Source organism: Microplitis mediator, chromosome 2, assembly GCF_029852145.1.
Source record: "Microplitis mediator isolate UGA2020A chromosome 2, iyMicMedi2.1, whole genome shotgun sequence".
Classification (NCBI taxonomy): Eukaryota; Metazoa; Arthropoda; class Insecta; order Hymenoptera; family Braconidae; genus Microplitis; species Microplitis mediator.
This window is the reverse complement of record NC_079970.1, coordinates 26,222,537-26,235,069: the sequence shown is the minus strand read 5'-3', so window position 1 is coordinate 26,235,069 and position 12,533 is coordinate 26,222,537. Positions and strand designations below refer to the sequence as shown.

Sequence of the window (12,533 nt, the reverse complement as noted above, 5' to 3'; positions counted from 1 at the left end):
AAGATTAGAGATATGTTATTGCGCATAAAAAGTATAAGTAGCATATAATAAATGAAATAAGCAGGAGCTCTCGCGGTCTTTTTATAGAATATATATATACATATAACTAGCGGGAGATGAACGCGTGCGTAACCACGATGATGGTGATGATGATGATGATTATGATACTGTGTAGAATCATCCCCGAAAGATCGACAGCTTTAGTTTGCACATACACACATAAACACATGCATAGATTGATCATCAGTATGTATTAAGTAGCTAATGTAGGTACAGAGGTACTGTGGCGGTCCCGTTGTGTAAGATTAACCGTAAGTAAATTGGTGGCGCAATGGCCTTGCTCGTGATGTTACATATTGGAGAATGGAGGAGTATCATCCTCCGGGGCTACTCTCGCGAAAGTATATAACCCGTCCAAAGAAGATGCTTCCTCGCACTCTGCACCATAGTCATCTCGCCATAAGACACACTAAGATTTAGTTACTACTAACGAGTAGTCGAAAACTTTTTAATAAAAAAAAACTCGTGTTCTATCACTTCTTTACTCACTAACAAAAGTTATCTCAGATTTATTTTTTATTCAAATCTGTAATTATAAACAACCTCGAGGTAAGTTGTCAAAAGCTTTTTGTATACATATATTTTTTTTTTTTTTTCATAATTATTATTTATGTATTTCTCGTAGTCAACTAACTTTTCGTAAACGCATTTGTGTGTCTATTTATTTCTGATTTATTTAACTTGCACATGCAAATGTCATTTTATAAAAAAATTACTAATTAAATTTTTTTAATTAGTAGAATCATAACTCGAGAATTTTTAAATAATTATAAAATTATTTCAGTTTTTTCTCGTTTAAAGTTTTAATAACGCACTTGTAGTTGTAAATTTTTTTAACCCAAAAAAGCTCCTAACAAATTTATCTAATTTAAATAAATTAAATTAATAATTGGTTAGCCATTTATGTTTATTATAAATAAAATTTATACTGGCCGAATAAATAGTAATAATAATTAATAAAAAAAAAATAAGTAGACATATAAATAAATAATATGTTGAAGAATCAGTGGTGTTTATTAAACCATAGATTCTAATCGGATTAGAAAGACACTCGCAATTTAGTATGATGGGTCTGTATATTGCGTAATGAAAGCCACAAGTGTACGCGTATAGAAATATATTAATATTTAATATTTAATATTCAAAAGGTAGATACGGAATGTACGGTATATGAATGTATATATAAAAGAAGAGGAGCAAGCCTTGCGGCTCTTCTCTTTGCTTCTCACATCAGCAAGCATCATCCGAATGATGAGTGTATGTGCGCGTACAGAAACTATCATCATCATCATCAGCATCAGCATCATGGATATAATGCATCTGAAAGATGCGTGATCGCGTTACGCAAATCTAACTTGCTCTATTGCGTTTTACGAGAAATCTATTTCAACTCAAGCGCATAATTTAACTCTTTTCATCTTTAAACTCCAGTTAAACTCTCCTGCGGGTGTTCAATGAATAATACCATTCATATTTATACGCCAACAATAATTATACACTTATATAAATATATCCTTTATTATTATTCCTACATACATACATTCCTGTCTATACATTCATTTGTTAAAATAATAATCCGTCATACGTTGACTTTCATACAAAAGCTATACAGTATAAATATATATGACGTCATTACTTTTATTATTTAATTTACCATAAAACAATACCGAAATAGTTGTTATTATTATTATTATTGTGATTTGCATCATATATTATTGAAAGCGATAAAAGTAATTGTATGAACAAGTTACAAAATAATTATTTGTAATAGTTAGAGAGTGACACTTTAAGATGTACATAATAGTAGAGATATAATAATAATTTGTTTGCGCCCTGCATGAGGTTTGCGCATTATGCAGCACACGTACATAGGCTGCATTTGTTCCAGAATGGGAAAGTTAATTATTATCAGACGGCAGTAGACAGTGACGCCGGCAGACCGACAGAGAATCTCTGGTGCTCTTCCGTAACCTAATTTCAACAATATAGATACATACATACATACAAACATTCTTACATACCGAACAACTCACTGTTGAGAAGAAGAATAGTATTATGCTATTTAAGTGATGCTGTGCTCTCAAACATCAATAGCTTTACCTATTGTAGCGGTTACGAATCTTTTACTTACGAAATCAACAAATATTATTATTATTATTTAAAAAAAAAGAAAAGTGATACACAATATGAATATAAAAAAAATATATATAACAATTAAACACTTTGGACAGATGCTGGCATTAACCGCGCTAACTGTGCTACTGGCGACCGCAGTGACAGCCAGACCGGAACCCCCAGTACTCGGGGGGCAACAATACCTACCGCCTGATCAGCAGTACGGTCCACCACGGAGAAACAACGGGTTTGGCACCGGAGGGATATCAGGTCAAAGTGGATCAAATGGAGGAGGATTCGGAAATAATCAATACCTCCCGCCAAATCAGCAATACGGCGCGCCAGGAGGTAACAACGGCGCCGGATATAATGATGGTTATAATGACGTAAGTATTTGTTGATACATACATACATATACATATGTATATTATTTGATCTGCGAGGGTGATATGTCATGTTCAATATTCCATAGAATAATCAATATTGTACGAATCGTTGACACTGACAGAAATTCACTCAGTGGTAAATGAAAGCATCATCATTATCCTTGGCAACTTTGATAATCAGTTATTTTATGACTGACATTTATTATTAAATAATTTAAACAAATGTTTAACAGACTCCAGCCAAGTACGAATTTGAGTACATGGTAAACGACATTGAGAGTGGTAACGACTTTGGACACAAAGAAAGCCGTGATGGTGATGTTACACGTGGAACTTACTACGTTCTTTTGCCCGATGGACGACGTCAAACAGTCGAATACATTGCGGACCAAAACGGGTACCGACCAGTCGTCACTTACATGCAAGAAGGCAATGGCGCTGGAAATGGTTACCGAAACGACGGTGCTGGCAATGGTTACCCAGGCGGAAACAATGGTTATCGTTATTAGTCTCGTGTACTATACGGACACTACTACTCCAGACATATCAGCCTATTGTTATGCTGGACCATCCATTTCTTTCGCAAACATTTGCTGTTAAATCTACCACTTATTGTTCCGCATCATCCTCACTAAATGACCAATCATTTTTTTTTCTTTTTTACTCCACTAATTACTATTATTATGATTATTATTTTTTACCATTATATATTTAATTTTTTAATTATCACGTGAATTCAAGTGCTGCTACTAAAAAGGGCATATCGATTATTCAAACAATTATAACTATCATTATTATTATTATTATCAATTATAAATAGATCTCTACATTTCAATATAATTATAATAATAATAATAATAATAATATCAATAGTAACCCGAGGATAGATTTTTTTTTTTCAGTAGTATTCTGTATGTAAAATTAATACAAAAGCCCGAATATATAATAATTACCATTTAATGGTATTAATTGAAAGAAAAACTATTGGTCTTTTACAATACTCCCATTGCCATATCCATATGTCCATGTATCCATATATACACAGCCAACTTGCCAATTAGCCGTAATTAATAATTATGGTCGACCGCATAGATTGATTACCGTTGAGTATATATACACTAATAATGTGTACATATATATTTATATACCTGCTGTAAAATACTAGCTCAACATTATTCTGAATAATATCAAAAGATAATATTAATAAATGATAATAATATTATAAAATATAAATACATATATACATTAATAAAAAAAAATCTATATTAATAATAATATAATAATCATTATACTTTCAACATTATATAAATAAATATATCAAAATGAATAAAATATATTTTGCATAAAAAATGATTTTATCTTTATTCACCATTTCCTCTTTATCCTGTTCAAATACTAAATACCAGTTAAGGTTTCATATAATAAATATGTAATAAAGTTGGCGGAGCTTTTAAATTTAAATACAAGAGATAAAGTTTAATTTTAGTATTTTTAATTTATCAAACGAATATTTAAGTCGAACAAAAAAAAATTCTTTTTTCATACAGATGCGTTTGACGTCAGCAGCAGCAGTAGCAGCAGCATGTGTAATGAAACTATAATAGACTATGTATGTCCTTTGAAAAAAAAAAATAGTTTAACAGCATATTTTTTGTCCTTTGAAATTTTTCATTGTTATGTATGTAGTGCATTTATGTCTATCATGCTCTTAGCACTTTCATCAACGCTTTACAATGAACTGGTATTTAAATATTGTGCTTTTATATAAAAAGCATCATATGACCTATATAAACATATATGTATCTTTATAACTAGAATATTATTATTCATATAGCTCTCATTTATAACACACGAGCTGATCTTTTCTTTATATTCCATAAAAATATACTAGAATTCATGTTTTGCGCGCTTTTAACATTGTATGTATATTTATTTTAAGATATATTGTTGGGTTAATTGTCTATATTTTTATGCTGCCGTTACCGATCAGATGTTCAGAATAAAGACTTATATTGCATTTTGTTTGAAGAAAATAAAATTTCTCGGAATAAGTACCATTTTTTTAAGGCGAGAATTTTTTTATGTAGTATTGTATTTTTTTTTTAATTACTAAAAATCAAAAGAAATGAAAAAAACAAAAATTTACATATTATCGATTCTAGCAGCAATGGGAGTACAGAGAGAAAGCAGCGTACATATACATTATATATATATTTAAGCACATTTATCTTGCATTTATGGTGTTATCTCTCTCAGAAACGCTAACGAATACAAATACCAACATTGGTGAACTAATTTTACTCAGTGTCTTCCTCTTGCGGTGTAATACGTAATATTATGATTTATGATCCCAACTTGATTTTGCATACAATCATATTCCCTATTGTACTGAGTTTATCAACCAATTTGTACTCATATATATATATTTAATATTTTTATGTTATACGACATAATATTTTTTTTATAAAAAAATTTTATTTATATTACATACATTAGTTATAATTTTTTTTTTTAATTTCTAGCTATGATACACATATAATTTTACTAATAATTATGTAAAACACGTACATAGATAAATTGCTAGCAAAAAATAACTAGATTATTTATATATGGCTTAATAAATTTTAATTTGAATGCTAATACTGATATCCTCCTTGACCATAACCAGTTGCGGATTCTTCGTAAGTAATTTTGGGCTTGTAACCATCCTGGTCAGCAGTGTAGTGAACAATTTGTTTGCGTCCATCAGGTAATAAAACTGTGTAAACTCCCTGGGTAGAATCATCGCCATTTCTACTTTCTTTGTGACTGTAGTCATTTCCATATTCGTCGTTAACGCGATACTCGAATTCGTATTTGGCTAATGGCTGTGAAAAAAAAAAAAAAATAAATAAAAAACCAAGATAAAAATAAATGAATTATTTATTAAATTAAAAGCTCAAATTATTATCAGTAATTAAGAAGAGTTAAAAAGAATTTAAGCAGACAAGGGAATGAATGTATTTTTTAGTATCAACGGTAGAGAAGATTTATCGTTAAGTGGAATTAAGTGTTTTTGTCGCGACACTTATTTCTAATCAGGTATCGATTTCCAATATAAGCTTTTCTGGTTGCTGAATAGAAGGCATTACTAGTTAACGTCTATCTATACATTTTATATAGGTTCAATAATTAAAGGTATATGATGGGAGAAACTACTCACTTGGTGAATGTCGTAGCCCGCAAAGCTTTCATCAGGATACCCGATTGGACTGGAAGGATAGTAATTTCCAGGTGGTTGATTTATGTTTCCACTGGCGAGAACGTTAGACTGTCGAGGTTGTCCACCAGCACTGGAAGCACCAACGACACCAACGACACCAATGACACCAGCTCCGCTAGCAACCCCAGCTCCAACGGCACCCCCAGTGTACTGATTATTCTGTGACAAGGATGAAAACCCGGACAATGAGCTAGATAACTTGTTGGGCGTTAAATAGGTATTGGAGATGCCAGATGATGTAGCTGATGCAGAAGAAGAGGAGGATGTACTGGTTGTAACAGTAGAAGTGGATGATGGTTGATCGATTCTTCCGTGATATTGATTTTGCTTAAACCCAGCTACCGATGGTAGATAGTTTGAGCTTGGGCTTGGAATAGACTGGATAAATGTGTCAGAATGTTGACTAGTAGGTAGCAGAGATACTGTAGATGAGGATGTCTGGGATGATGATGATGACGGTGATGATGGTAATGCTAGTGGTAGTGGTAATGGTAGGGGTGGTGGTGGTAGATATTGGGAAGATGAAACAGCAGCAGCATTTCGATTAGACATGTGTAGAGATGTTAAAGTTGGTGTGTGAGCAGTATTGGTTACACCTTGTGGGTTTGAAATACGATGATCCAGGTTTGTTGTTATGGTAGTAGTAGTAGTAGTAGTCGTCGTTGCTGGATTTTGTGGACGGTGAACGAGTGAATTGTATTGACGACTACTGCTGGAAGGATTTTGCCGAGAAATTGACGGGTGACTGGGTAAGTATTGCATTGAAGGCATTGCTACTACAACAGGGCCACCACGACTACTACCACTAGGACCAATACTATTACCAACACGGCGATTGGGAATAGCAGATGATAATGATGATATAGCTGTAGATCTGATGTTACTACTGGGTAAGTACAGAGAATTTGGTATTACATTTTGAGATGGACTTTGGTAACTCGTCGGGAGATAATGGGATTCTGGTGTTAGTCCTTGGTTTGGTAAAATACTACGGTGACTTGACGAGGATAATGATGCTGGTAAATAATGATCTGATTGGCCAGCAGAGTGTGGTGGTTTATAACCCTCCGGCTCCAAACTTCCCAGTGACACAGACGTTGCTATTGATAAAATAATTATCACCTGAAAATATTTTATTTCTTTATAAATAAAAATATATATTCATCTTATTAAGTAATTGATCAACTAGTAAAGTAAATAGAGCTTAAAGCGGCTCGAATAAATGGGGATAAAACCTTTCGATTAACCCTTTTAACCGACTCTATAAATCACCTTTTTGTATGTACTGATTTATTGATCGAATTAGATTGTAGAGTTAATAAAAGCACTGCTCTTAATTGCTTTTTGGGGATTTAGATTTCACGTTAAAGTCAACCACACACCGTTTACTTATTTGATTTCATCCCTAATAGTCACACCTCCGATAATTGAGAGTTAAGAAAAGAAAAAAAAAATAGTAATAATAATAATTAGGATTTACGAACCCACAAATGATCAATCGATAACGCAAAAAAAAAAAATAACAATAATAATAATAATAAAGAATTTAATAGATTTGATGAGGATCCTTACCTTCATCTTACTGCCGTGAAGATACAATTGGATTTGATTTTTCGATGATGGAATAATCTGCTTTTATATTGTAGTATGATGTTTGGGGATAGTAGTAGGTATTTGGTTTTGCATATAGCGCAAAAGTGAATGTTTGAATAAGTGGGCATCCTTCCTAGACCGCGCGTACTTGAACAAGTGTTATTCATCTTCCGCAGATGAGGTACCATGAGAAGAAACGTTGACGATAATGATGATGATGATGATGATGATGAGTGATGACCGCGACGGCGTCGTCTCTATAAAATTCGCCCAGGTTTAAGTAATTTCGTAATTTGCTCACCGACAACCATAACATCGAGAGCAAGGCCAATACATATACGCAATATATACCCACGAGTTTTTTTTTCATTCGTTGGTCTATTACTCGAGGGCATTAGACTATTACTCTCAGCCATCATCCTTTATTTATTTATCTTTTTCTATACATAAATAATCCAATACTGTTCCCCACCCTACTTTAATTTAGTTCAGTTCAGCCTTGCAGTAATTTTGTAATTTAACTTCAAGGACTTAAACTGTAGACACACCATTACAGCTAGTAATTCGGCAAACACTCATCAGATATATTATGCCTGACAGAGAGTAAACGCCCCAACTTATTCGACTCGAGACAATAATATCCTCGAGTGGTAGCACTGCTGACTGATGAAAATTGTTTCGTTAAATATATTACTATTATTATTACTATTACTATTACTATTACTATTTCTATTACTATTACTGTTACTATTACTATTACTACTGCTATTGCTATTGCTATTGTACTGTGGAGATTGAATTAGAGCATTGAAAGCATTATCAACATCATCGTTCTTGTCATACATCATACACACTCGCATATACATATACATTCTCTTTATGATGTTCATTGAGGTAGATGTTGTAGTTAGTGAACATCAAAGACGATTTCGTGTTGCCTCAGGAATTCCTTTGTAAGCGGCAAACTGTAACAATCAAATCTCTTACTGTCAGCATGTCTAGCCTAAGCAAAGATGACCGAACCACACATTGGTCGTAACTATATATATATATACATATATACCCACTATTATTTCCACATACTATTCTACTTATACTAACCCTCTTTTATTATTCTTAATGACATAGCTATTTTACGCTACGCCACTAATTTAATTAAACCTTTGTCTATACAAATTCATTTATTTGTACTGCACAATTATTTCGAAATTACTATTTCAAGGCTACTTTATAGAATGAAAAAATATTTTATAAAAGAAAGGGTGAAATGAATTGACTTGATGGAAATAATAAATTTAGTAGTAGCGAAAGTAATCAATTTTATTAAGTAATGAAAAATCCTTTGAATTGAATTAATAATGGTCAGTATTACAATAATGATAATAATAATAATAATAATAATGATTTGTATTATGATTATTATTTGAGTAGATGAGGATAATAAATATGTATGGAGAGTTGTTAAAAATATTAGCATACATCCACATAGAGTTGATTCACCTAATATTCTCATTAGCATAGATACGTAGGTCAAGATTGCTTTTACCCTTCATATCCACGCAAACTCTACATCCTCCTCTTGTGCATACGCTAGCGTGACCTCGTGTGTATGTCTCGCGAATAGCCTCCTCGCGTTTTTGGCCTCTTTACTCTCATCCACCAGACTGAGCACATTCGGCATTAAGACCCGACCACTAGATTATGGATTGATGATAATGAATGTCGAAATTTATTTAACCGTCTCTGTACTGCTCATCACCAGGTCAAACGTTATCGACCAAACATTTTTTTCTTTTCTTCTTTCTCGTTCTTTCTTGTTCTTTCATTTAATTGTCTTCTACATCAATGATTTTTAATTAATTATTAAATTTCGTTAAGTAGCAACTACACAGAATTGAAACTTGGCGAACGATGATAGAATAATTTATTCATAAATTAATAATCGAAAAAGTTCTTACAAGTAATTTATTTAATTTGAAAATAGTGCCAAGACGATAATTTAAATTTTTTTCCTTGTTGAATTTCCGTCAACAGTCGTTAACGTGCGATCCAACATCGATTTACTTCTTCTCGGGTCTTACAAACTCGCTGATGGGAAAGAAAATAATAATAATGATGATGGCGATGACGGTGACGATGATGAAAAAGAAAAAACAAGTAAGGAGGAGGAGGAGGGAAAGAAGTGAAAGAGTATCGTGAATGTTGACAGATCGACGGGGCCACTAAAGTTTTCCGTAACCGAATTCTATTCGTAACAAACTTGCTAGTTTGCCTTTCAATTTGTCGGCTTTATTCGTCGGAAATGAACGATTAAAACTTTTTGCAACTTGTTCATTGAATAGATTACCGTATATACACTACCAGCGCCGCCCCTTTCAACCCTCTACTCTACATCCCTTAACCCCATCTCTTTTCCGGCCTCTGACGTCAAGAAAAAAAAAACAATTCTGTTAAAAAATAGTACAATAGCTAAATTTCTTTAAATAAAAAATCAACAAGAATATAAATTTTAATTCAAGTCATAATTAAAAATTTTAATTAATACTTAAATTTATTAGTTTTTAAAATTTTAATTAAAGGCTAAACGAAAGTACGTGCGTGGATAAATAATTAAATTTATGTATTTGATAAACTCTGATGAACTCAAGGGGAAACTCAAGAAGCTATTGACTGAACAACCACCAGCCACTAAACGCTGTTATAATGATCAAGTAGAGCATCCACGTCTAAACCAGATGTATATCTCGTTGGATTACAACCACATCAACTACTACTACTAGTATAACAACAACTATCGATAGAGATAAGTATAGATATCTTAACTATTCCAATATTCTCTTAAACAGAGCATCTGATCCTTATCTTCGGATAATCGTGTTTGTGATGTATATATATATTTTGGCTTAGCTTAACTTGATAATCCAAAGGCTTAAGTTGTCGATCTCTATTAATAGTGTCCATCAATGTAGATACTACATATATATTGAATAATCTGTTTAATTGGGGAAACTAAATAACATAGTATATTAAGATGCAATGAAATTGCTCATGTGTTATAATATAATATATATATATGTATGTATCTGATGTCTCTTACAGTAGCATGTTAGTTGGTTGGTTGGCTGATGTGTGTCCGTTAGTTGCATTTAAATAGCTGACACTGCAGCAGCAGCAGCACAAGCAACTCACACAACACTCTGACCTCACTGTGCAGAGTTTACTGATATGAGATCTGCCCTGCCCTGCCTTTCCCTTGCCTGCCCTTGTCTGCCGTTGTCTGCCTTTGCCTGCCCTACCTTCCTGGTCTGGATCACGTCTACTACTATTTCATGATATGATACTTAAGAATTTAATTTACCGGAAGACTCTGGGTTACATCAAGCGAAAAAAAATTTATTGGCTGGATTTAAGCCTTCATGGTTCATTAATTAATAATCAAGAGTGTACTACATATATATATAGATATATATAAATGATAATATATGTATGCTAATAATTAATTGTTAAATTATTTTTATTCAATTAACTAACTAAACGAAAAACCTTGACTCTCGTTTACGTCAATTAAATATTAATTAAAATAAAGATAACAATTCTGACATCTGATTATTATTGTCCGTTCTCAAGGACTTTATATGTTATTTTATAATCTGGGTGATTGAATAAACAATAGAGCTATCTACTAACGATAAAGTAGAATTTATGCAATTCGTAATTACTTTATGTAAAAAATAACAAAATCCATTTTTTATTGACGTTTATTTTATCAGTTATCTTTAGAGAGAAAAAAAAAAGTTAAGCAAATATAATTTACAATTTAGATGTTCGCAAGTAGCTCAATACAAGATAATTTTTTTTTTTTTAGATAAGCGTGGAATAAATTAAAAAAAAAATAAGTACACTTGACACAAAGCGAAATTATTCTTGATACTTTAATCAACTGTATCCTGTCCCCTGTTATATCATATAGCATATAGCAGTGTGTCCTACTCAGTTCAGTGCGATGACGCGATCGATGCAGTACTAACGTAATTTTCCCGACCTTACACATTTATCTATAACAGTTATAGTAATAAACAGTATTTTTTTTCTTTATATTACGCTCAAATTAAATTACTATTCAAATAAGTGATTTATTTTTGTGGTAAAAATTTAATCAACGTAACGTGTAATATATTTATACATAAAATAATTATTTTATTCTAAAACCACAGATTTAATTATTGAGGTGAATAAAATTTCTATAAATATAAATAGTATATAATACGATTTACGTGAGTGATTTCACAACTGGGTAGCAGTGAATGCATATGTGTACAATCGGACGTAAACATTAAAGTGCATCGAATTATTATCAATAATAATTATATTGCAAGTTATAATTAGATTTGAAATGGTTGACACATAGAAATAGACAGACAGACAGACAGACAAGTGTCTTGGTTTACACTGATAATTATTTGAAATTGGGTGTTGGTTATCATTGATCATGTGTTTGATAATTTGAGTAAATTTATACATAACCAGAGGACGTGTTTGCATTGCAGAATAAAAGTTATTGGAGATGGCATCGAAGATAGTTATTGGAAGGGTGAGTATCAATTCAGCGAAGAGCTATGCAAATATTGCAGCCTGTCCCGCCGTTGAGCACACAACCACTCAAAACGAAGAATTATCATGGGAACAAGCCAAACCCTATCACCAGATTCCAGGACCCAAATCTTATCCTATCGTCGGAAATTTATTTAAATTTTTACCTTATATAGGTATTAAGTATATCCTAGTATTTTATTGTCAAGAAAAAATAAAAAAATAATATTAAAAATGTTTTTTTCACTAAAAAGGTGAATATGGAAATATGCCGTTGTATGAACAAATGAAATCATTGAATAAACAGTACGGAAATATTGTAAAGCTTTCAGGAGTTTTTGGTAGAAGACCTTCAGTATTTTTGTATGACCCGGAACAATGTGAAAAAATGTATCGTTTGGAGGGGGTTTGGCCAATGAGAATAGCCATTGAAACAATGTGTAAATACCGAGAGAGAAACTCAAAAGTTTATAAAGGAAAATTGGGACTTGTCGGCAGGTTAGTTATAGCTTTTCATTATCAAAGTC

The 12,533-nt window shown here is 32.2% G+C and overlaps 3 protein-coding genes across 7 annotated transcripts in view; 2 read left to right on the top strand and 1 right to left on the bottom strand.

Moving 5' to 3' along the window:
- The first annotated feature begins 449 nt into the window (after window positions 1-449).
- Window positions 450-3,804, top strand: LOC130663919 (pro-resilin). Its single transcript, XM_057463490.1, has 3 exons — window positions 450-609; window positions 2,292-2,561; window positions 2,795-3,804. Exons 2-3 carry the CDS (start codon window positions 2,292-2,294, stop codon window positions 3,068-3,070), a joined length of 546 nt encoding a protein of 181 aa, XP_057319473.1. The 5' UTR covers window positions 450-609; the 3' UTR covers window positions 3,071-3,804.
- Window positions 3,805-5,110: 1,306 nt separating this feature from the next.
- On the bottom strand, window positions 5,111-10,611 carry LOC130663917 (pro-resilin-like). The gene is made up of 5 exons (XM_057463488.1): window positions 10,514-10,611; window positions 7,396-7,673; window positions 6,739-6,945; window positions 5,764-5,982; window positions 5,111-5,428 (listed from the first exon to the last, which is right to left on the bottom strand). The coding sequence occupies exons 2-5, from the start codon at window positions 7,399-7,401 to the stop codon at window positions 5,198-5,200; spliced, it is 663 nt and encodes a 220-aa protein (XP_057319471.1). The 5' UTR covers window positions 7,402-7,673; window positions 10,514-10,611; the 3' UTR covers window positions 5,111-5,197.
- A 786-nt stretch (window positions 10,612-11,397) lies between these two features.
- The window catches only part of LOC130663913 (cytochrome P450 CYP12A2-like), a 36,768-nt gene continuing 35,632 nt past the window's right edge, over window positions 11,398-12,533 (top strand). For 2 of the 5 annotated variants that reach the window (XM_057463480.1, XM_057463477.1), the window contains exons 1-2: window positions 11,399-12,182; window positions 12,261-12,504. In XM_057463480.1, coding sequence (XP_057319463.1) covers window positions 11,981-12,182; window positions 12,261-12,504 — 446 coding nt within the window. In that variant the 5' untranslated portion in view covers window positions 11,399-11,980. Of the gene's footprint in view, window positions 12,183-12,260; window positions 12,505-12,533 lie in introns of all 5 variants that reach the window. The other 3 variants (XM_057463479.1, XM_057463478.1, XM_057463481.1) reach the window with 3 other exon arrangements.